Genomic DNA, 22,155 nt, shown 5'->3' with positions numbered 1-22,155 from the left:
ATAATGATTCTAATTAATACTTATATTTCAATGAAATAGATTTTTATCGGAGGTGAGTTTGTAAATTAATTACAGCCAAAGTATTACGTTTTATTAAAATGTTTATGGTTTAAAGTATTTTAAATATTGTGCTTTATATCAATTTTTTAACACTTCGTTATTATAATATTGGAACTAGGTAAACCGGGAGTCACGGAATAACAAATTGGGGTTTATCCACGCCTTAAACTATAATAATATGAAAAAGATAGATTATTATTTCATGGAAAATATTATAATGTATCAGTATGTATGCAGTTAATTTCGAAAATGTTGAAATGTGTCTATTGATTTATTGTAGTAATTAATTGCATTTATTAACTATAATAATTTATGTATGGAAATAGTAAATGAAAAACTTTTCATTAATTTCAGATTTTTAGGTCTCTGTACTAGTTTGCAACATTTTAGTCTGCAGGCAATGGTTGTTAAGGAGATTTAAGGAGGAGGAGCAGGAAGGTATGGGATTATCAGAGGTGCGGCCACTAAGGGAAAATCCTCTGATCAAGTGAGGTTGTATACAGCTGGCCTGAGCCCACGCGATAGATTTCAGCTGTCGTATGTACAGAATGTAACAAAACAAAGTAATAATATTTATGTGTGTAAGTATGTATAAAGATGTGCGTCCACTGGATCGGAATCGGAGCGTACGCAGCGGACGGATTTGTTGCCTAAACCTTGTGGATTAAATCTGTTTTATTGTTTTGTGTTCATTTAGCTATGTACAATATTTTTTATTGAAATAAAACATTAATTTGAGCTCATTTCTTTTTTTTTTAATTTTTGGTATGTTTAGAGTGAAAGGTTTTGCACTTAAAAATTTTAGCCTTAGTTTCAATTTAAGAAAACAATAAATGTTAATTTTTTTTCTTTTAAGTCCGACCTCTTGTTACGTAGTATATGACATTCTCTTTGACAGAGACAGCACTTGTCAAATCAACAAGAAATAACCTAAAATTTTTAGATTTTTGAAAAACTAAAATTGCGATTTGCGAACAAAAAATAAAAATCTTAAATAATTTAATTTAATAAAAAATTTAAAAGATCCAAAAAAAAAATACTTAGTTACTTTTATTTAAATAAGGTACCTATCAAACTTAAAAATAGTAAAAAGTGAATTGAAGTGTTCGGTTGAAAATACTATTCTTTAGTGTAAATAATTTAATTCAATACCAACAAAATGTCCAAAAATACTAGCAAAGGCAAGAAAACTAATGAAGAAATATTTGCCGGCTTCCAAAATTTACGCAGCGAGCAACGTCAACTGGCAAACAAAATTTCTGAATTAGAAATGGACCTAAACGAACACAAGTAAACACCTGTTTTTTTTTAATGTAATACAAACACTTTTTCTCACATTTATCCTTATTTAACAATACTAATCAAATCCTGTTTGTGAAAGTTACAAATGTTACAAATTACAGCATGCAGCACCAGCCTTAAAAACCTAGGTTATGAGGTTATGTTAGAAATTCGGTTTTGTGTGATCTAAGTGTAGTCACTAAAAAGTTATGATTTTCCAGAATCGTTATTGAGACACTTCAAGGGGTAGAGGCTGACCGGAAATGCTTTAGAATGGTGGGCAGCGTCCTGGTTGAGAGAACCGTAGCAGAGGTCCTGCCCGAGCTGGAAGGCAACCGAGAGTGCCTTCCGCGAGCCCTGCAGGTAACTATGTTCGCCGCTAACATATATTTCAATTTGTAAGCTTTCAAAATAATCAGCAGCATCATAATTCTTATTAATTAAGCTTAATATTATGTCAGTGTCACTTTATAAAAATATTAGGTCATTATTTTTGATTATGGTAGTGGTATACATCTTTATGTAATAGTTTTTTGTATGTGCAGGCTCTGCAAGAGCAGCTGGCAAAGAAAGGTCAGGAGATCAATGAGTACATAGAGAAGCACAACATTCGCGTCCAGCGCGGAGAGCGAGACGCCCCGCCCGCTCAGGATCAGGACCAGCCAGCAAAGACCAACGTACTCGTCGCTAGCGGATAACTCACACACTAGCAGTGCTGTCACGGTGTTACGCAGGTGCTGAGCTAACACAGATAACATGTGTAATGTGTATCCTCAGCTCGCACCTGTGTGGTGTGTCAAAAGGATGTGATCCGAGTATCTAAAATTATGTGTTTGAGGGCTTCGGGGTTTTTGTTTATTATCTTCAATATTATGTTTTAGACGTGAAGCTCTCGGGACTGCTTATTAAAGAGTGTACCACCGAGGAAGTTGATTCCTATGCAATTGACAGACCAACATTATTTGGTCAAATATGTCAATTCAATGGTCGTGTTCGTTGGCGTATTATTAGACAAACCTTTTATTGCGATATGGATCACTTGAAAAATTTAAAAATTTAATTGTTCTTTTTTAATAAAATAATAGGGCAAACGAGCAAACGGGTCACCTGATGGAAAGCAACTTCCGTCACCCATGGCACTCGTAGCATCAGAAGAGATGCAGGTGCGTTGCCGGCCTTTTAAGAGGGAATAGGGTAACAGGGGAGGGTAAGGATGGGAAGGGAAGGGAATAGGGGAAGGTAGGGAAGGGAATAGGGTAGGGGATTGGGCCTCCGGTAAACTCACTCACTCGGTGAAACACAGCGCAAGCGCTGTTTCACGCCGGTTTTCTGTGAGAGCGTGGTATTTCTCCGGTCGAGCCGGCCCATTCGTGCCGAAGCATGGCTCTCCCACTGGTTTGTTCATTGCAACGTCACCAACAAATTGCAATTGGGTTAAATGTCAAGTCGTAAACAGTTGTCGTTGCCATGGCATGACATGATTTGGACATGCGCAATAACTAGGTTTTGCAGCGAATGCGCTAAAAATTACGCCGACGAACACGGCCAATGTTAATTATGATCTGTCAGCTGGGTTTCACGTAATGCAAGCAAACTTTTGCATAGGAATCAACTTCTCTGATAGTACATTTTTAACTAACATTGGCAGAAGACCAAAATTTGAGTAAACAGTTAAGATTTATAAATAAAATTGAAATACTTTGCATACAGTTATTTATTAACAAAAAAATAAAATTATAATAACATTTTATATATATAATTTCATTTCACCCCTGTGTATATTATCACTTTTCCCTATATTCTATGGTAAAATAATGAGCTTATAAAAATATATTGGATTCATACATCTCTTAATGAGAGCAATATCACAAATCGAGGCATTACATTATGTTAATGAGACTTCTAAGTCATTCATTCTGTAAGTGTAGTAACATTTTCGCTTTCTTTATAATCAACATGGTCATCTTGTCAGTAAAATTTCACATTAGTCTTATCGAAAATTGGCAATTTTCTATAATATAATTATAGTATAAACAAAACTGTTTAATAATTTTGAGGAACTACAAAAGAAATTACATTGGCTACGCGTCGTCAGGGTCGAGATCGGGCGCGGTCCAGTCCCCGCTCCTGCCGCCGGACTTGCGCGTGACGCGTAGCCCCGACACTCGCATGTGCCGGTCCGCCGCCTTGCACATGTCGTACAGCGTCAGCGCTGCCACCGCGCACCCCGTCAGCGCCTCCATCTCCACCCCCGTGCGAGCGCGCGTCCGCGCCTCGCACGTCACGCGCACCGCCCCGCCCTCCTCCCCCGGCAGCTCCACGCGCACGCGCACCGCCGACAGCGGCAGCTGGTGGCACAGCGGGATGAGGTCCGCCGTGCGCTTGGCAGCCATCACGCCCGCCAGCCGCGCCGCGCCCGCCGCGTCGCCCTTGCCCCCGCCGCCCGCGCGCAGCAGCCGCGCCACCGCCGCGTTCACCCGCACGTAGCACTCCGCCTCCGCCGCGCGCTCCGTCTCCGCCTTGCCGCCCACGTCCACCATGCGCGCGCGGCCCTCCCCGTCCACGTGCGTCAGCCGCGGCCCCGCCTCGTCACTGCCCCCGCCCGCCGCGGTGCAGTACGCGCGCCGCCCGCACGCCGCTACCCGCCGATGAGGATCATAGGCCGGTTGGAGCCCTGGACTATGTCGCCGCTCTTCATCCCTGAAACAAAATGAAAAGTCGTTCACGAAAATAGTCTCAGTAGGAAATTATAAATTTAGAACCGATAAGAAGGTTTCCAACCAAAAGATATAAGGTTTTCTGACCAGTTACGAAGACAACACATTGTAGTTTAACTGTTGTGTAAGGTTTTATTAAAAAAAAAAAACAATAATATTATACTTAAATCATAATTACATACAGTACTGATACAAATTACAATATAGGCCCTTTACCTCACTTGCGCCACATCATTGATCATGTCAAGTTTCCTTATCGTATTATCACCGAGACCATGCACAAGTTTTCTCCCGATTCGTTTTTTTTCCACAAGCAAAGAAATTAAGGCTTACAGCTAACAGCACACATTACGGCGATGCCTTGATAATTTGGCTGTAGCAATATCGATTTTTCTCAGCAATGACTAAAGCTAAGAAATTTAAGTTCATTGCCTGTACTCTTTGTCTTTGTCAACTTTTATAACACAGAATAATCAATCAAAAATACCTCTGTAAAAAAAGGGATTCCTATTTTGCCAACAGAGAGTGAATCCATTCGTAGGAGACCGTTGGTGAAAACAGGCATTAAGCTTCCAAAATTTGTACATAGATTGGTTCAAGCATACACTTTAATTTGCCCATAGCTTATATGAAATGTATTTATGGTTTTTAAATTACGCGTCAAAAACCATTTTGTCGCTTACGCCCTTTTCATTTCTTGTTTTCTATGAGAAGCCGGGCCGGCCACTCATAGAAAAAGTAACCGGAACACGGAACCGATCACCTCGAGTCGTTTATGTAACTTTGACGAACACGAGTCGTATTCTTTTCGTTTTTAACTGCGCATGTGCAGCTTCCGCGCATGCGCAACAATAGAAGTTAACGTCAGATACTGTCAAATTTTTTAACACATGGCACAGACACTGACACTAAATTTTACCATTGCGCATGCGCAAAGCGCTGCTAAAGCGCTTATTCCACTTGTCCTATTTAGGAAGTCCTAGCTAGGATCCTAAAAAAAATTGTCAAGTGGGATAACATTTAGAAAGCTAGGATCCTGAATCGGAAAAAATGTGGCTTCTAACTGACTAAATCAGTGTTGCCAGATGGTTTCAACCTTTTATCTGTAGTGGGAACTGCTAAATCTATTAGTCAATTTATATTATGTTATTAGATCTGGAATCCATTCGTAGGTAATTTCTTAAGTCTGCTGGTTCCAAGTAGTTCAGGAAGTTCATAATTCATAACTTTACGTGGAGCAAAAATTCTTTCAACCATCTTTTTCGCCTTTTATTTATTTTTATTTTCATTAAGCCAACAGCTAAGCCTATGAGAAGACCAATTTTTTGTTGCTTTGACAGAACTGGAGCCATCAAGAAGACGTCTGATCAAAATGACAACTGATTTAGTCACTAAATTAGGACAAGTGGAATAAGAAGCTTCTAATTAGTCTCCTATGTAGGATCCTAGCTAGGACTTCTAAATAGGACAAGTGGAATAAGCGCTATATATGCGCAGTAAAAAACGAAAAATATATAATAAAGTAAAATAAAAAAATAAAAAAAAAAATAAAAAAGTCAAAGTAAAAATTGTGCGGTCGCAGGAAAGGTCACGTCGATCAAATCGACATTATAAGGAGGCCGGAGGGGAAGCCCTATAGTCTATACAAACAACAGACCGGCGTGCTGGGGGTGCTTGCGGCGCAGCGCGGCCCGCACGAGCGCGGCGAGGTCGTCGTCTGAGGCGCCGGCGCGCACCGCGTCCCGCAGCGACACCTCCGCCGCGCCGAACAGGCACACCTTCAGGCTGCCGTCCGCCGTCAGCCGCAGCCGGTTGCAGCCGCCGCAGAACGGCCGCGTCATCGACGACACGAAGCCCACGCGCCCGGCGTGCCCCGCCACCTCCCACAGCGTGGCTGTGTCCCCGCGCGCCGCCCTCGCCGCCCGCCGCAGCCCCGTCCCCGCCGCCGCCCGCGCCGCTGCCAGCGCCGCCCGCTCAGGCACCATGCGCGCCGCCGCCCACTCGTTGCCCGCGAACGGCATGAACTCGATGAACCTACAATGCGACAACGCTTTAAATGAACGTGGGCGGGGGCGCTGCTGGTAAAGGAGAGCTATCAAAAATGGCTTTTTTGTATGGTGGTGGCGTTAGTTCCTTTTTTCGCCCCGTTCATTTAAAGCCTTGTCGCATTATACACAGTGGGCTCGTCTCCTCGGGCAGCACGCCCGCATACACACCGCGCCGCTCCCCAACCCCCGCCCCCCTCCTCACCTCACTTCCACCTCCCGCTCGCGCGTGAACTCCACGAAATCGCCGACTTCATCGTCGTTGAAACCTGAAACCGTCGGCGTGTTGTAAATACGATAAAACGCCATCTAGTGGCAAGTAACGGCAACATAGAGACATCGTTTTGTGTTGGAATAATTTTAATACTTTTACCCAAAAGATTCATTACTATTGAGTAGTGACTCATAAACATACACCTCAGAAAAATGCTCAATGGTTAACACCATAATAATTATGGATACAAAATATATAGATTTCAAACTCATAACTTTTTGCATAAATTAGGAAAGTGGAAACCAAAATATATAGATTTCAAACTCATAACTTTTTGCATAAATTAGGAAAGTGGAAACAGAACATTCTTTACGATCCTACCTTTCATGAGCACAGTGTTGATCTTGAGTGGTCGTATGCCGATCTGCAGCGCGACGTCGATGCACGCGAGCACCTGCGCATTCATATTCTTCAGTATGTACGTATTAACATACAGTAAGGTTAGATTATATTAATAGTTTAATTCTAGTTTCTGTGTTGTGTTCCGTTCGTTTCTGTGCAATAGAGTTTATTCACCTTGGCGAGTCCGGGGCGGCGCGTCATGCGCTCGAAGCGGTCCGCGCGCAGCGTGTCCAGCGACAGGTTGAGGTGTGTGAGGCCGGCGCGCTGCAGCGCGGGCAGTCGCCGCGCCAGCGCCAGCCCGTTGCTGGTCATGGCGACCGTGCGCACGCCCGGCAGCCCCCGCAGCGCCCGCACCACCTCCTCGAGGTCCGCGCGCAGCGTGGGCTCCCCGCCCGTTAGTCGCACCTTGCCTACGCCCAGCGCCGCGAACACGCGCGCCAGCCGCATCAGCTCTGCGAACGACAGCAGCCGCGCCCGCGGGCTCAGCGACACGCCCTCCGCCGGCATGCAGTACTGACCTGCCACACGCAAGCTCTCTCGTCTCACATATTATTATACACTACACGAGTGTCATGCCAGTTGGTTAATTAATATTTATGGTTTGTAAAGAAGCATGCAACATATCACAAAATGTCTATTTTGAAATGTGGGAGGAAAATGGTGGTACTTTGAAGGTATTTCAAAATTTCTAACAGGAAACACTACAAGTGAGCGGACTTACACCTCAGGTTGCATCGCTCAGTGAGAGATATGCGCAAGTAGTCATGGCGACGACCGTGCAGGTCCATTAGGGTTTCCGTCGTTGCATCTGCATTTGGCGGTTCCAACTCCCTGCTCTGTTTAAATATTTAAAAATGTATTGTTTTTTATGACTTTGTATGAAAAACATTGCTCTAAGTGACACTAGCCAAGAAAGTATGCTTTATGTCTTATGACAAGTACCTGGATGACCGAGTTTTGCTCGGTATAGCAAACACTCATTGACTTTGTGCTACTTAACAACACCATCTGCTGGAATACCATTAGCCAATGATATTCTATGTTACTAACGTAACTAGATTGGAAGTTTACGGTAGCAACGCGTTGCCACTTCGAAGATGCCTGCAGGCATATCTCACATACATAATGACATAAGGAATATATGACTTGACATTGTCTTTTGAACAAAAAAGTGGTTACGCATTTCTGAGAATCTTTGGTAAGACATTGCTACTCTAGTATTTTAGAAACTCATTGCCATTAGCTGTTGCTCACAAAATAGTATTATTATTATCGATAATACACAAATAAAAATACATTTTCTGAAAATGATTCCTAGCTAGATCGATTAATCGCCCCTGAAACCCCCTATCATAATATTAATACACGAATGAAAAACTTTGTAACCCTTTTTATGAAAAATGGGGAAACTATAAATATATAAACTATATAATAAATATATAAACTATAACTGTGCAAAATTTCATGCACCTAGCATGAAATTTTGCACAGTTATAGTTTATATGGTGAAGGAGTGCATCAAACTTGAACTTGAATTATTTTGAAATTATGCTTTTATCATACATTTTTTTTTCAATTTATTTGAATTACACACATTAGAAATGACAGATTTTTGAGTGACAAGCCCATACATACGAATTTATACGCTTTTATTTATTTATACTCTTATTTATGGTTGAAGTATACATACATATGTGAAGTATACGTATAGTATACAAATTTATTCGCTTTTATTTATGGTTGAAGTCTGTTGACAACAAATTGACAAATTGAAAATGGATTATAGTTTTTTTCATTGAATCTAAGATACTATTAGACAATGCTTACACGGCCAGTCTGAGATCAGCTAAGTCCCAGAGACAAGAGTTGAAAAAAAAATGATAAAGTCAATATTTTTTACAAAATATAGGCCTACTGCCTATATTTTGTATATCGTTGAAATTAAGGTCGAATTTTGACCATTGGGCGATCTCTAGTATACTAAATTTCATGAAAATCGTTGGAGCTAATTCCGAGATTATATATACACTAGCTGTTGCCCGCGACTTCGTCCGCGTGGACTTCAGTTTATAGCGCGCGGTGTCAACAAAATTGGTGTCAAAAGCTTTTTAAAACCCTGGTACCCCTTAAATCAAAATACCCAAAACAGCCGTGTAGTGTGCACATAATATGATTTTTTTTACTTAATTAAACTTTTTTATACCAAATTTTAAAGCTTATTTAGCGTTACACAACTTAGCTGCATAATGCATTACACAACCTTAGCTTTGCCCAATGCCCATAAACTATTTATTATTGGTAGACTGTTTCTGATATCTATGTTGGTAGGTGAGTTATTTAATAACATGTACAACAATCGAAAGAATCGCAAATATTAATTCAACATGGTACCACCTCTTATAGAAATACATATGAGCAAGCGATAGCGCGATCTAGGCGACTCTTGGCGCCATCTGTTCCAGTTTTTGGAACTAACTTAATTTGAACAAATTTACGCATAAACACCCCCTTACAACCCCTTTTTCCAGTAAGAAGTAGCCTATGTCCTTTCTCAGGCTTTAGACTATCTGTGTACAAAATTTCATTACAATCGGTTCAGTAGTTTTGGCGCTGTTGTTTTTGAATTTGATATCTAAGTTGGTAGGTGAGTTATTAGTTAATAACGTGTACTTATAACAATCGAAAGAATCGAAAAACGCATTTCAACATGGTACCACCTCTTATAGAAATACGCATGAGCAAGCGATAGCGCGATCTAGGGGACTCTTGGCGCCATCTATTTTGAGTTTTTGGAACTAACTTAATTTGACCAAATTTACGAATTTTCACCCCCTTACAACCCCTTTTTCCAGTTAAAAAGTAGCCTATGTCCTTTCTCAGGCTTTAGACTATCTGTGTACAAAATTTCATTACAATCGGTTCAGTAGTTTTGGCGTGAAAGCGAGACAGACAGACAGACAGAGATACTTTCGCATTTATAATATTATAGTATAGATAAACAAAAACATACTAACTAATAAGTATGATTAGTTCTATGTTACAATAAAGTAAAAATTAAAACGCCATCTGCTGAATCGTATTAGAACTAAAATGTTCATTGCATCGATATATTTCTGGATTTTTTATAATATTATACATAAAATATGTTTAAGATTTTTGAAATTTTATTTTAATACACATCCAAGACCCAGGAACATTGAAAACTTTTTGTTCCGCCTGCGGGACTCGAACCCAGGACCCCCGGGATGAGCGCTGGCCACGCGCAATGCGAATTCATTTTCATCGATATTTTCATGGAAATAAGATATTTTCCCACATCAAAATGTAGCCTATGTCCTTTCTCAGACTCTAGAATAACTGTGTACAAAATTTCATTGCAATCGGTTCAGTAGTTTTGGCGTGAAAGCAAGACAGACAGACAGACAGACAGACAGAGATACTTTCGCATTTATAATATTAGTATGGATAAGCAAGAAGGAATATTTTGGTAGATTTTTCACACAATTATTAACACTTAATACGGTTCCCTTTTTTCTCTCATTAAATATAGCCTATATTCAGCAGAAATAGTGTGGATTAAAAAATATGCATTAATACTTCCATCGTGCATCGGAATCGTGGGTATCGCAGACACAATAGATCTTCAATTGTTATGCTGGCAGCCGGCTGCCGCTATTGGAGATTTATAGTTAAAGAAATTAATTAATTATAATAGCAATCAAAAATAATAGTCATTCAAAACTTATTTTAAAAAGTTCTAAAAATATTACTTTCGTAGTCATAACTTTTAAAGCTTTTTTGAAATTAGGATTATAATAATGAAGCACGATAGTCTAAATCAAATCAATAAAGCAGCACCCGGCTGTCGCATAACTATTGAAAATCTATTGTGTCTGCGATTCCCACGATCGAGGTAATATTTACGTGGACTCTCCGGGCGAGTCTGTGGCACTGATAATTAAATCTCTCCCCTACCGCACGCACACCCGCGCATCGCGCCTTGACGCCCAATTCGCAACGTGCAGCAGAAATCGTAATATTTTAATTTCGCCATAACATTAAAACCAAACGTCCAATTTTAATCATTTAAAGACCAAATATTATCTACATTAACTGTACTTAGTGATGAAATAATTTATTTTGATAAGGGTCAATAGCATGATTTAAATAAACGCATTTAAATATAGTCCAAAAAAAATTCTAGATTTTTTTATAAAAAAATGGTTATTGTGCCTCACTCAACATAGATAGGTATAGTGTGTCGCGGACTTTTTTGTAGATATTTAAAAGATCTATAATTACTTAGAACATTTTATGCCTCTATCTTTTATAGTTTAAGCAGCGTACGCAAAATAAGTAACTTTTTGTATTGTTAGGTGTTTATAAAATATAAATAATAACACTCAACGTAGTTTAATGTAATGTATAATCATGTTTAACACTAATTTACAAAAGACATTGATGACGCCATCTTCGCAGTGCACGCGTCGCCCAATAGTGATGTTCCCTGACAATAGTGATGTTCCCTGACAATAGTGCCACACTCATAACATCCCCCCTATTAAAGAGAGGGAAGAATATAAAACTATACAATGTACTTAAGTTATTTTATATACTTAGTCTAATTAACTTATCCAAACCAACCAATAAATAATACATAAAACCTATAAGTCTAACCGTCTTGGTGGCCTTATGACCCTTCCACATCTGGTGCGCTTATTAACTGGAGTGGTATGCTCCTCAGTAGATATTGTTGTAGTAGGTGATTTTGGAGGTGTCTTGATATTTGGACTTTCTTGTGATATCTCTTGAAATTCAGTTTCAGGTTGAGTTTGAGGCTTCAGTATATGCTGTCTGTTCCTTCGTCCTATAAATCCATCTGAACCCTCAATAGTATAGGATCGCGGCTGCTCGCATTTGGCCTTTACTGCACCTGGAACCCATGGAGTGTCTGGCATTTTCTTAAAATATACTTTATCTCCTTCTTGTAGTTCTGTTAATGATTTAGTCTTTTTATCATAGTAGTCTTTCATTTTATGTTTATTTTCTTCCTTTGCCTTTACATATTTGTGAAATTTTACCGTTCTTGGTTTTAAATTGCTTGTGACTGTTGGCAATTGTGTTCTAAGTGAACGTGACATTAACAGTTGTGCTGGAGATGGCAGATTTCCTCTAGGTGTATTCCTGAATTGAAGCAAAGCAAGATATGGATCAGTTCCAGACTCCTCTGATTTGGTAAGAAAACATTTACATATCTTTACTGCAGATTCTACCAACCCATTTGATCGAGGTAAATAAGGACTTGACGTAGTATGATTTATTCCCCATTCAAAGGTAAATTTTCTAAACTCTGCTGAATTGAATGGTGGCCCATTGTCAGAGAATAACTCCACTGGTATACCATGTCTACTAAAAATGCTCTTGAGACAGACAATTACTGTTTTAGCATTAGTACTTGCCACTGACATTATTTCAATATAATTGGAGTAATAATCTTGTACTACAATATATTTTTTTGATTTATAATCCATAAAATCAACACCAACTTTTTCCCATGGAAATAATGTCACATCATGAGGCAAAAGTGGTTCTGGAGCATTCGAACTTCTATGAGACAAACAAATGTGACATGACTGAACTAGGTTTTTTATATCAGATGACATAAATGGCCAAAAAACATGTCCTCTAGCAAATGCTTTTGACCTTTCTATACCCAAATGGCCGCTGTGTATTATTTTCAAAATATCTGGCCTTAATTTTTTAGGTATGACAATACTGCTACTTCTAAAAATTAAATCATGTTCTGTATGTAAATCAAATCTATGCTGCCAATATTCATGCAAATCTTTGTGAATTTGTGTTTTACTTGTTGGCCATCCTTCTTTACAGTATTTTTTCAAAATTTGCATACTTTCATCTTGGTTTGTGCCAGTGATTAACCACTGTAGACGTTCAGAAGATACAGGTAATGACTTAATCAGTAAATTTACATGAACAACAACATCATCATCCAATTCATCGGAACTTGTATCAGAAAGTGCTGCTCTTGATAAGGTATCAGCAATGTACATGTGACTACCTTTTTTGTAAACTACGTTTAAACTATAGGGTTGTATTCTTAACATCATTCGTTGGAGACGTGTTGGAACCTCAACAAGGGATTTTTTAAACAATGTTATTAAAGGTGCATGATCTGTCTCTACAGTTATAGATTGTCCATATATGAACTGATGGAACTTTATACAGGCAAAAACTATTGAATAAAGTTCTTTTTCGATCTGAGCCATTTTTTGTTGTGTATCTGTCAAAGTTTTTGAAGCATAATAAACAGGATGTTGATTTTGTAACAACACTGCTCCAACAGCTCTGTTACTAGCATCACTTTGTATGACTATAGGATCATGAACATTAAAATGTGATAATACTGGAACTTGACATATTAATTGCTTCAAATGACAGAATGCTGCTTCATGATTAGCAGTCCACTGCCAATCAACAGATTTTTTTAAAAGTTGGCGTATCATTTCTGTTTCACCAGCCATATTTTTAATAAAAGGACTTAAATAATTCAGCATACCAAGAAATCTTTGTAAATCCTTTAGACAAGTAGGTGAAGGCATCTCTTTGATTGCTCGGATTTTATCTGGATCTGCCGTGATTCCGCATCCTGAAAAAATATGACCCAGATATTTAATACTCTCCTTGGCAAATGTACATTTTTCTTTATTAAATTTTACATTATATTCCTTTGCTCTTTGGAATACTGCATTAAGCCGTTCGTTATGCTCTTGTATTGTTTGTCCGCTTACCAAAATGTCATCGCTGTATACTGCCACCCCTGGTATATCGCCAAATATTTCAGTCATGATTCTATGAAAATACTCAGGAGCACAGTTGATTCCATATGGAAGGCGTTTAAAGCGGTATCGACCAAAAGGTGTATTAAAAGTTGTAAGGTAAGAGCTTTTCTTACTTAATTTACACATCCAAAATCCACTACTTGCATCCAACGTAGAGTAAAATCTAGCCCCAGCCACCTTAGCACGGACCGTGTCTACTGATGGGATAGGATAATGAGTCCTCTTAATTGCCTGATTTAAATTACGTGGGTCTAGACACACCCTTAATTGACCATTTTTTTTTTCTACTAAAATTAATGAACTTACCCACGCAGTAGGCTCAGTAACCTTCGTTATGACATCCATTTTTTCCATCTTCTCAAGTTCTTGTTGCAGTCTATTATGTAATGCAAATGGTACTTTTCTTGGAGCATCCACTCTTGGCTGAATCTCAGGATTTGTACTGATGTGGCACTCACCAGGAAGACAACCAAGACCGGTGAAAACAGAATTATTACATTCAATAAGTTTATTTAAATTAACATTCTGTGACTGACTTGATTGTAATGGGAATGACTGTGATTGACTTACATTGGACTTACTATGATTATTTTGACTATTAGAAGTTTCTACACAAAAAACTCTTTTAATAAGCCCAATTTCAGAGCAAGTTATTTTACCTATTATGGTTGGAGAATTTACATTTGCAATAATAAAATTAATTTGTTTTGTTACATATGAATTATTAAACTGGAATTTACATTGTAAGTTTTGTTGACCTAGTACCTCAAGAGTATTACCAGTGTATGACTTAATTTTTACATTTGCCTTAGTCATCTCATTTTTAATATTAAGTGAATCAAATACACTTTTAGACATAATATTGACATCACTTCCTGTATCAATTATGCAATTTATTAGTGAGTTCTTTATATATAAAGTAATTTTCCAGTCATTCAACGACGTGGATGACTGAATATGGCCTATAAACAATTCATCTTGTTCTCCTTGTACCTGTTGTACATCACTGTCTGACTGTACATATTTTACTGACTTTGACTTAATTGACCGACAACAGACTGCAAAATGACCCACTTTTCCACATTTATTACAGTTGACATTTGATGCTGGACACTTATAACGATGCATCTGACCACATCTTGTACAGGCTTTGTTTGTAAGCTTTTGCCCATACTGACTGACTGAGTGTGACTGACTTTTGTTGTACAAGACGGAACTTTGTTCTGCTGCCAACTCATCGGTTTGATGTCTGGAAGCTAGCATGGCTTTTGCCGTCTCCAAGGCCTTGTCAAGATCCAGCTTATCTTCAAGCAATAATTTTTCTCTGATATAGTTGTATTTTTGATGCATGTTACATATAAACATTACTTTCACAAGGCGTTCTTGCAGCTGTCCTAATTCACAGTTCTGTGACCGTAATTTTAATGTACAAACAAAATCATCTAAGGTTTCATTTTCACCTTGTCTGTATGTGAAAAAATTATGACATTCATAAGTGATATTGGCTTTTGGGGCAAAATGATCTTGAAACAACTGAATAAGCTCGTCATACTTAACAGTGTCTTCGTTTTTTCCAAATGTATTGAACACATCTACGCCTTTTTCGCCAATGACATGTAAAAATAAAGCTACCTTTCTGCTATCACTTTCTTCATCCATGCCTGACGCACGCAAATAAAATTTAAATGATTGCACCCATCTTTTCCATTGTTGCGCTAAGTTACCATTCATCACCATAGGCTGCGGAGTGGACATTCCAGAAATCTTCTTTGGCTTTTGTTTGTCTTCCGACATGACGCCGACTTTTTAGACGATGACGATTTCCAATGGACACTGACTGCACGACATATAGGTTACGACCGACACCTGACACCATGTATTGTTAGGTGTTTATAAAATATAAATAATAACACTCAACGTAGTTTAATGTAATGTATAATCATGTTTAACACTAATTTACAAAAGACATTGATGACGCCATCTTCGCAGTGCACGCGTCGCCCAATAGTGATGTTCCCTGACAATAGTGATGTTCCCTGACAATAGTGCCACACTCATAACACTTTTCTGGTTGATTTTTTAAACCTTGCGTCCGAAAATCCCAAATATCTTACGGAACCTTATATTTTCCAAAATAAAAATTAGCCTATGTTCAGCAGAAATAATGCAGGATTCCAATGGTAATAGAATTTTTCAAATCGGTCCAGTAGTTTCGGAGTCTATTCGACTCAAACAAACAAACAAACAAACAAAAAATCAAATCTTTCCTCTTTATAATAGTAGTGTAGAAAAATTGCTTGCTCTAGCATTGTCTCTGATTCTTATATTGAATTCGAAATAAACCACTCTCCGTACTGTCTCTCTTGTTATCCCAGGTTACTATTAAGTAGCCTTTTTAAAGGTTTTCAAGAGTAAACGAGCACCTGCGGCCCGTATAATTAAATGCCGGCATAGAAAGCTTGCGAAATTGCAGTAATGCGGCTACGGATTCACAAACCAGTACACCAGCGTCGTGCATTCCTCTCGTATGAGCCGGAAGCGGCTCCAGCCTTGATCTTGCATTTGCAACGATATGTGAGAAATGTATAGTTACATAGACTTAGTCACAATAGCACTTGACCCTGTTCGCACACTCATCCCTTTCCTATTGACTAGTTGACCCGTTTATGAATTGATTGATATATATGTAAGTTTACCTCTTAGGTGTTTCTTGTTATAGAGTAGGCTGGTATAAGTTCCAAAGAGAAAGTATGATTTATTTGATTTTGAAGTAAGTTGACAATTTTATTATAATGAAAAAAAAATGATTTAAGAGAAACGATCTGTGTTAAAAATATTTTAATATTTTATCGGAGGAATAACAATTAACGTAATTGTCGTTTCTCTTATTTTACAGGTATGATATTATTATATTATTGTTGTATTTAGTTTGTTTATAATTTTACTTTTAGTGATTAAACTCTTATTTTACAGAGAAACAAAATTGTTTACTTGTTTTCCTCCATACATCAAAATAATCTTATAAAACGACAATTAAGTTTATTGTTATTCCTCCGATAAAATATTAAAATATTTTTAACACAGATCGTTTCTCTTAAATCATTTTTTTTTCATTATAATAAAATTGTCAACTTACTTCAAAATCAAATAAATCATACTTTCTCTTTGGAACTTATACCAGCCTACTCTATAACAAGAAACACCTAAGAGGTAAACTTACATCGCTTACTTACTTACTGTACTTTCTCAAACAGCAAATGATTTCATAAGACTTTTATCTAGTATAGTGGAAACGGAAGAAATAGGCATGATTTTGACCGATCAATATCCAGGAATCAATTCAATTGCATTAAAAAAATTTCTTGGTGACAGAAATATACCATTGGTATTTACAGCAGTAAACTGCCCTTTTTCTAATGGCTTAAATGAACGTTTGAATCAAACATTGGTGAATAAGATAAGATGCAAAGTTAACGAAGAAGAGAAGAAAAGAGCTTGGGCTAGTATAGCTAAGGAGTGTGTTAAAAAATATAATGAGACTGTTCACACAGTTACAGGATTCTCTCCAACTTATCTTTTGTATGGAACAGAAAAAGTAATGATTTTACCAAAGGAATTTAGAAATAACTTAACGAGTGAGAGTTGGATAAATGACAAAAAAATTGCTTTGGATAATTCAAAAAAATCCCATGATTACAACAAGAAATTATTTGACAAGAATCGGAAGCATTGTAATTTTAATGTGGGAGATCTAGTTTATGTTGAGAATGGAAATAGACTTAATAGATGTAAGTTAGATGAAGTTTATATTGGACCATTTAGGATTGTAAAGAAAGTGTCGAGTTCTATATATGAAATAGATACAGGTCATAGAAAAGCTGAGTCAAACCTATTTCATGTGACTAAAATGATTCCTGTACCTATGTTAGACTTAAATTAGACTTATGTAGGCCTTTAGATTTAGTGATGTAAAAAAAATGGATTTTTTTTTTCTCCTTAAGGGGGGAGATGTAAGTTTACCTCTTAGGTGTTTCTTGTTATAGAGTAGGCTGGTATAAGTTCCAAAGAGAAATTATGATTTATTTGATTTTGAAGTAAGTTGACAATTTTATTATAATGAAAAAAAAATTATTTAAGAGAAACGATCTGTGTTAAAAATATTTTAATATTTTATCGGAGGAATAACAATAAACGTAATTGTCGTTTCTCTTATTTTACAGGTATGATATTATTATATTATTGTTGTATTTAGTTTGTTTATAATTTTACTTTTAGTGATTAAACTCTTATTTTACAGAGAAACAAAATTGTTTACTTGTTTTCCTCCATACATCAAAATAATCTTATATATATATATATATATATATACAAGAATTGCAGTTGTCAAATAAGATAATACAAAGGCGGAGTTACTGCCCTTAGGCATTACACATATTACATTGCACAATGAGCAAGAAGTATAATTTACCTTGTCATGAGAGTGGCTGGTCTGGCGCAGGCCCCCCAGTACAGGTGCTGACAGTTTGAGGTGAAGCTTCTTTTGGAGCACATTTTGTACAATTCTCAATGAATACATTTAACTTTCCAATTTCTCTGCAAGATATTTCCGAAGGTAAGGTAATAAGTTAGTGCCGGCAAATTAGGACAACTGTATAAAATTACTGAATTCGAAAAAAAAACCCAGCTACAGAACTATTCACTACGAATGAAGTATTACGACTACTCGTTCGATTAAAAGCAGCGGCACGACTGTGAGCCGAGCGGTAATTTCACGGTTAAAGAAACACGAAAAATTGAAACATTACAAATAGGTAACGAGTAAGTATTTATTTAGGTGTTAATTCTAGGTTACTCGTTTTAAAATTTTAGCAGCTTTTCCTGCGGCAATACTTACCGGCTTGCGGTTTGTCCTTGTGCAATTGTGCATAAATTTTGTAAACAATTGCAATAATTTTATCAATGTATTGTTATTATCTCTGTCTATTATGTTGCCTGGAGCAATAGTCAATAACCAAAAATATACATACAAAAGTATACTGTATACGAATTGTCAACTTCTTCGTATTTGAATAAAAATTGGGAAAACCTACTTACAGATTATTAATTTAAGATATTATTTAATGTAATATTAAAATGATTAAAATAAAGCTATTCTAGTTTGAGATTCTTTTTAAGTAGGTAGGTACTTTTTATCAACTGTCAACTATTTTAAGTTAGGTATTTGTCAGTTGTCAAATAATTTTAGGGCACCTACACACGACATGATTTTAAGAAATTTATAACGGTGAACGGTTGTATCATGTATGTGCATCCCTAGTTAGTTATATTGAGATTTTTAACGTCATTTTAACTCCAAAAGAGATGTTATGAATTTGACGTGTCCGTCTAGATTCTAGACCATCAAAATACTGAACTCAACATTAGTCCACCTTGCAGCGTTGCCAGAATGTTACTTTTGTAACATTTTACGTTACTTTTGACCCTTGCATGTTACATTCATGTGACATGACTACAGATGTTACTTTTACGTTACTTTTGGTAATTGAAAAAAAAAAGATATTTGAAACCAAAAATGCAAAACGAAACCATAACGAAACGCACTAAGTTTTATTGAGTTTTGTCGTTACAGCTGACAAAGCTGTAAATGAACGTGGCGAATAAAGGAACTAATGCTGCCATCATACAAAAACGCCCCCGCCCACGTTCATAAAATTAAAGCCTTGTCGCACCTTCGTTTAAAGTTTTAATGACGGTCCTATTGGTAGACTTGGAGCTAAACAAAATAAAATGCCTTCCTAAAAATAAAATATAATCGGCCAAGTGTGAGTCTGACTCGCTCATAAAGGGTTCCATACCGTGATAGAGCAAAAATAGGTCAAAAATTGTGTTTTTTTTGTATAAGAGCTTAATTAATTATAATATGTTAATTTGAATATTTTTTTATTTAAGTATAAATAAAGTACACATGGGATTTTGTGGAAATATCAAGTGCCTACCTATTATTGATATCCAGCAAAAAATGCCAAGAAATCAATTTTGTTGTATAGGAGCCCCCTTTATCTATAATATTTTGTTTTTAGTATTTTTTGTTATAGCGGGAACAGAAATACATAATCTGTGAAAATTTCATGTCTAGCTATAGCGGTTCTTGCGATACAGCCTGGAGACAGACACACGGATAGACGGACATACATTAAAGTCTTAGTAATAGGGTCCCGTTTTACTCTTTGGGTACGGAACCCTAAAAATAAATAACTTCATCTCTATATATATAGTATTTTTCATGCATTCTGGATCCTAGGGCATTTAAAATGTTAAATAATACGAAATGTTACTTTTCTCCACAAAATGTTACTTTTTGCATGACATTAAGTAACTTTGGAACATACAGCACTGGCAACACTGCCACCTTGTCAAATGGACGTGTCCCCACTCCCGGTTAAAGTTTTTACGCTCGCTGGCTTAGCTTTTCGGAAATACTTACTTTGATTCGGAATTGAATTTATATTATTAACTTAATATAGATTCCAGAGTCATGCTTTAGTACGTAGAGTTCGACAAGGCTGTTTATGAACGTGGCGAGAAAAGGAACTAACGCTTCTATCATACAAAAACGTCACTTTTAAGCGACAAAAAACGAGGAGGTTATATATTCGGCTGTGGATATTATTATTTTTTTTTTGTATGTTCGACCACTACCGATTTTCAAAATTTTTGTTTTGTTATATTAGGTTTCACTCCAATTTGGTCCCATTTTCACAAAAGTGGTGATCTGATGATGGGATCCATGAGTAATCGAGGGAACTCCTCAAAATGTATATAGAAATATATGGTGATTTTAGTTTTATGAGAAGCATCCTAAGCATATGCTACGAAAACGCAAAATTTTGCACCAAGGTATACTATGGTTCCGAAGAAATCCGAAGAATTCCATATAGATACAAGTTTGGGGGCTGAGGCGTTGTTTTAAAAACGAAAGCATATGCTACTATGCAAATTATATGCAACATCACTTCTATCAGGGTCACCAATGTCACAACTCACATGGTTGTATATGGATACAATATACACACAACACCATAATTATTATATCATCAGTCATCACGTTATGTCCTTATTTATTTGGTACATTTCATAGCGATTTTAATAAAAAAAAAATACTTAATGTTGTTTCAAAATACATATTTCAAATACCACAAAATTGAACATAAGTAACAAATTCAACCTTTACTCCAGAGCGTAAGGCACACATTTGACATTAAAAAATTCTTTGACGCATTCAATTATTGAATGCGCCAATATGAAAGTTGAATGAAAGAAGATGACGAAAATTGAAGATGAAAGTGCACAGTGTGGACATACATAGCTAATCTACATCGTAATAGGAATAAGAAACACAATCGCAATAAGTATAAAAAATACTTCGTTTGTACGGTTTATATTTACACGATTTTGATACATATACAGATCGAATTCCTATACAAGTTTATAGGTACAGCCCATAGACATAATATGTACCTAAAGACCAACAAAGAGTGCGAGAGAGAAGAAAATCCTTTATGGAATTATAACAAGATGAAAAGAGAGAGGCAGTCTAATGAAAATTGTAACTTTTATTTGACAGGTCGTCAAAAGCCGTCAATCGTTTTTATGCCCTTTCGGTATTTGCAATTTATTATTTAAATCGTATGTTATTTTCAACAAATACTATTATATATAACAATAATAACTTGTGTTGTGAGTGATTGCAGTGTAAATCATAGGAATAATCCTGAAAAATATACATTTCACCCGTAATTAATCTTCATGTCCTAATTGCTACGATGTGTTTATTTTTGCTATATTCTGGTCTTTAGTTCTCTATTTCAAATAAAATATTGTGAATCCTCCCTTTTACTTTCATATTTTGCGTAACTAAAGGTACTATTGTTCCTATATTACACAAATTTTGAAGAAAAATTTTTCATCAAAATTTCTTACATATACGCTAGTGCTTGAATCAAATTTATCGATATGCTTATCGATATTTTACAATAACATAAATCTAAAATAAAAATCATTTACCTTTATATATTTTATCACCTTAAGTCCGGCCGCACATTATCCGAAATTTCTGATCAGAAAAATTCGGACGCCCGGCGGAACGCACTCTGTTCATACATTTTGTTGTAGACCCATCATACTAAAAGAATTTCTGACGTGTCAAAATGTATGAGCGGGGCGGGGCGTCCGAATTTTAGTGATCACAAATTCGGATAATGTGCGGCCGGACTAAAAGGACATATTATCTTATTTTAACTAATAGTATATTATAATATAGCTAATATAATATAATTACTATAATATAGAGTGACTCTAAAACTAGAGGAAGGTTTATATTTATATATCATAATCATTTGTTTTACAGATTCCCTCAAGATCCTCTAATAAGAGGAAAATGGCTGAAATTAATTGGGCGTGTTGGTTGGAATCCCAAGAAAAATTCAACAATATGTAGCAAACATTTCATTGAAAATTTTTAAAGAAAAATTAGAATAAATACTATTTTGGTTAAAGGAGCTATCCCAACTTTATTT

General features: G+C 36.7%; 2 protein-coding genes across 3 annotated transcripts; one reads left to right on the top strand and one right to left on the bottom strand.

The window, feature by feature from the left end:
- Positions 1-1,138: 1,138 nt before the first annotated feature.
- Positions 1,139-2,363, top strand: LOC121733600 (prefoldin subunit 2). Its single transcript, XM_042123894.1, has 3 exons — positions 1,139-1,350; positions 1,563-1,704; positions 1,887-2,363. Exons 1-3 carry the CDS (start codon positions 1,220-1,222, stop codon positions 2,037-2,039), a joined length of 426 nt encoding a protein of 141 aa, XP_041979828.1. The 5' UTR covers positions 1,139-1,219; the 3' UTR covers positions 2,040-2,363.
- Positions 2,364-3,046: 683 nt separating this feature from the next.
- On the bottom strand, positions 3,047-18,704 carry LOC121733599 (GTP 3',8-cyclase, mitochondrial). 2 transcript variants are annotated; one of them, XM_042123893.1, is made up of 8 exons: positions 18,474-18,703; positions 18,048-18,172; positions 7,441-7,555; positions 6,894-7,237; positions 6,699-6,771; positions 6,309-6,372; positions 5,716-6,092; positions 3,923-4,041 (listed from the first exon to the last, which is right to left on the bottom strand). In XM_042123893.1, the coding sequence occupies exons 2-8, from the start codon at positions 18,153-18,155 to the stop codon at positions 3,980-3,982; spliced, it is 1,143 nt and encodes a 380-aa protein (XP_041979827.1). In that variant the 5' UTR covers positions 18,156-18,172; positions 18,474-18,703; the 3' UTR covers positions 3,923-3,979. The 2 variants fall into 2 exon arrangements, with proteins under 2 accessions (XP_041979826.1, XP_041979827.1); XM_042123892.1 differs by lacking the exon at positions 5,716-6,092 and having other exon boundaries at positions 3,047-4,041; positions 18,474-18,704.
- Between the last annotated feature and the right edge of the window lie 3,451 nt (positions 18,705-22,155).

This window comes from Aricia agestis, chromosome 14 (assembly GCF_905147365.1).
Source record: "Aricia agestis chromosome 14, ilAriAges1.1, whole genome shotgun sequence".
NCBI classification, from domain to species: domain Eukaryota; kingdom Metazoa; phylum Arthropoda; class Insecta; order Lepidoptera; family Lycaenidae; genus Aricia; species Aricia agestis.
Note: the sequence above shows the minus strand (reverse complement) of the source record. Positions and strands in the feature narration are given on the sequence as shown.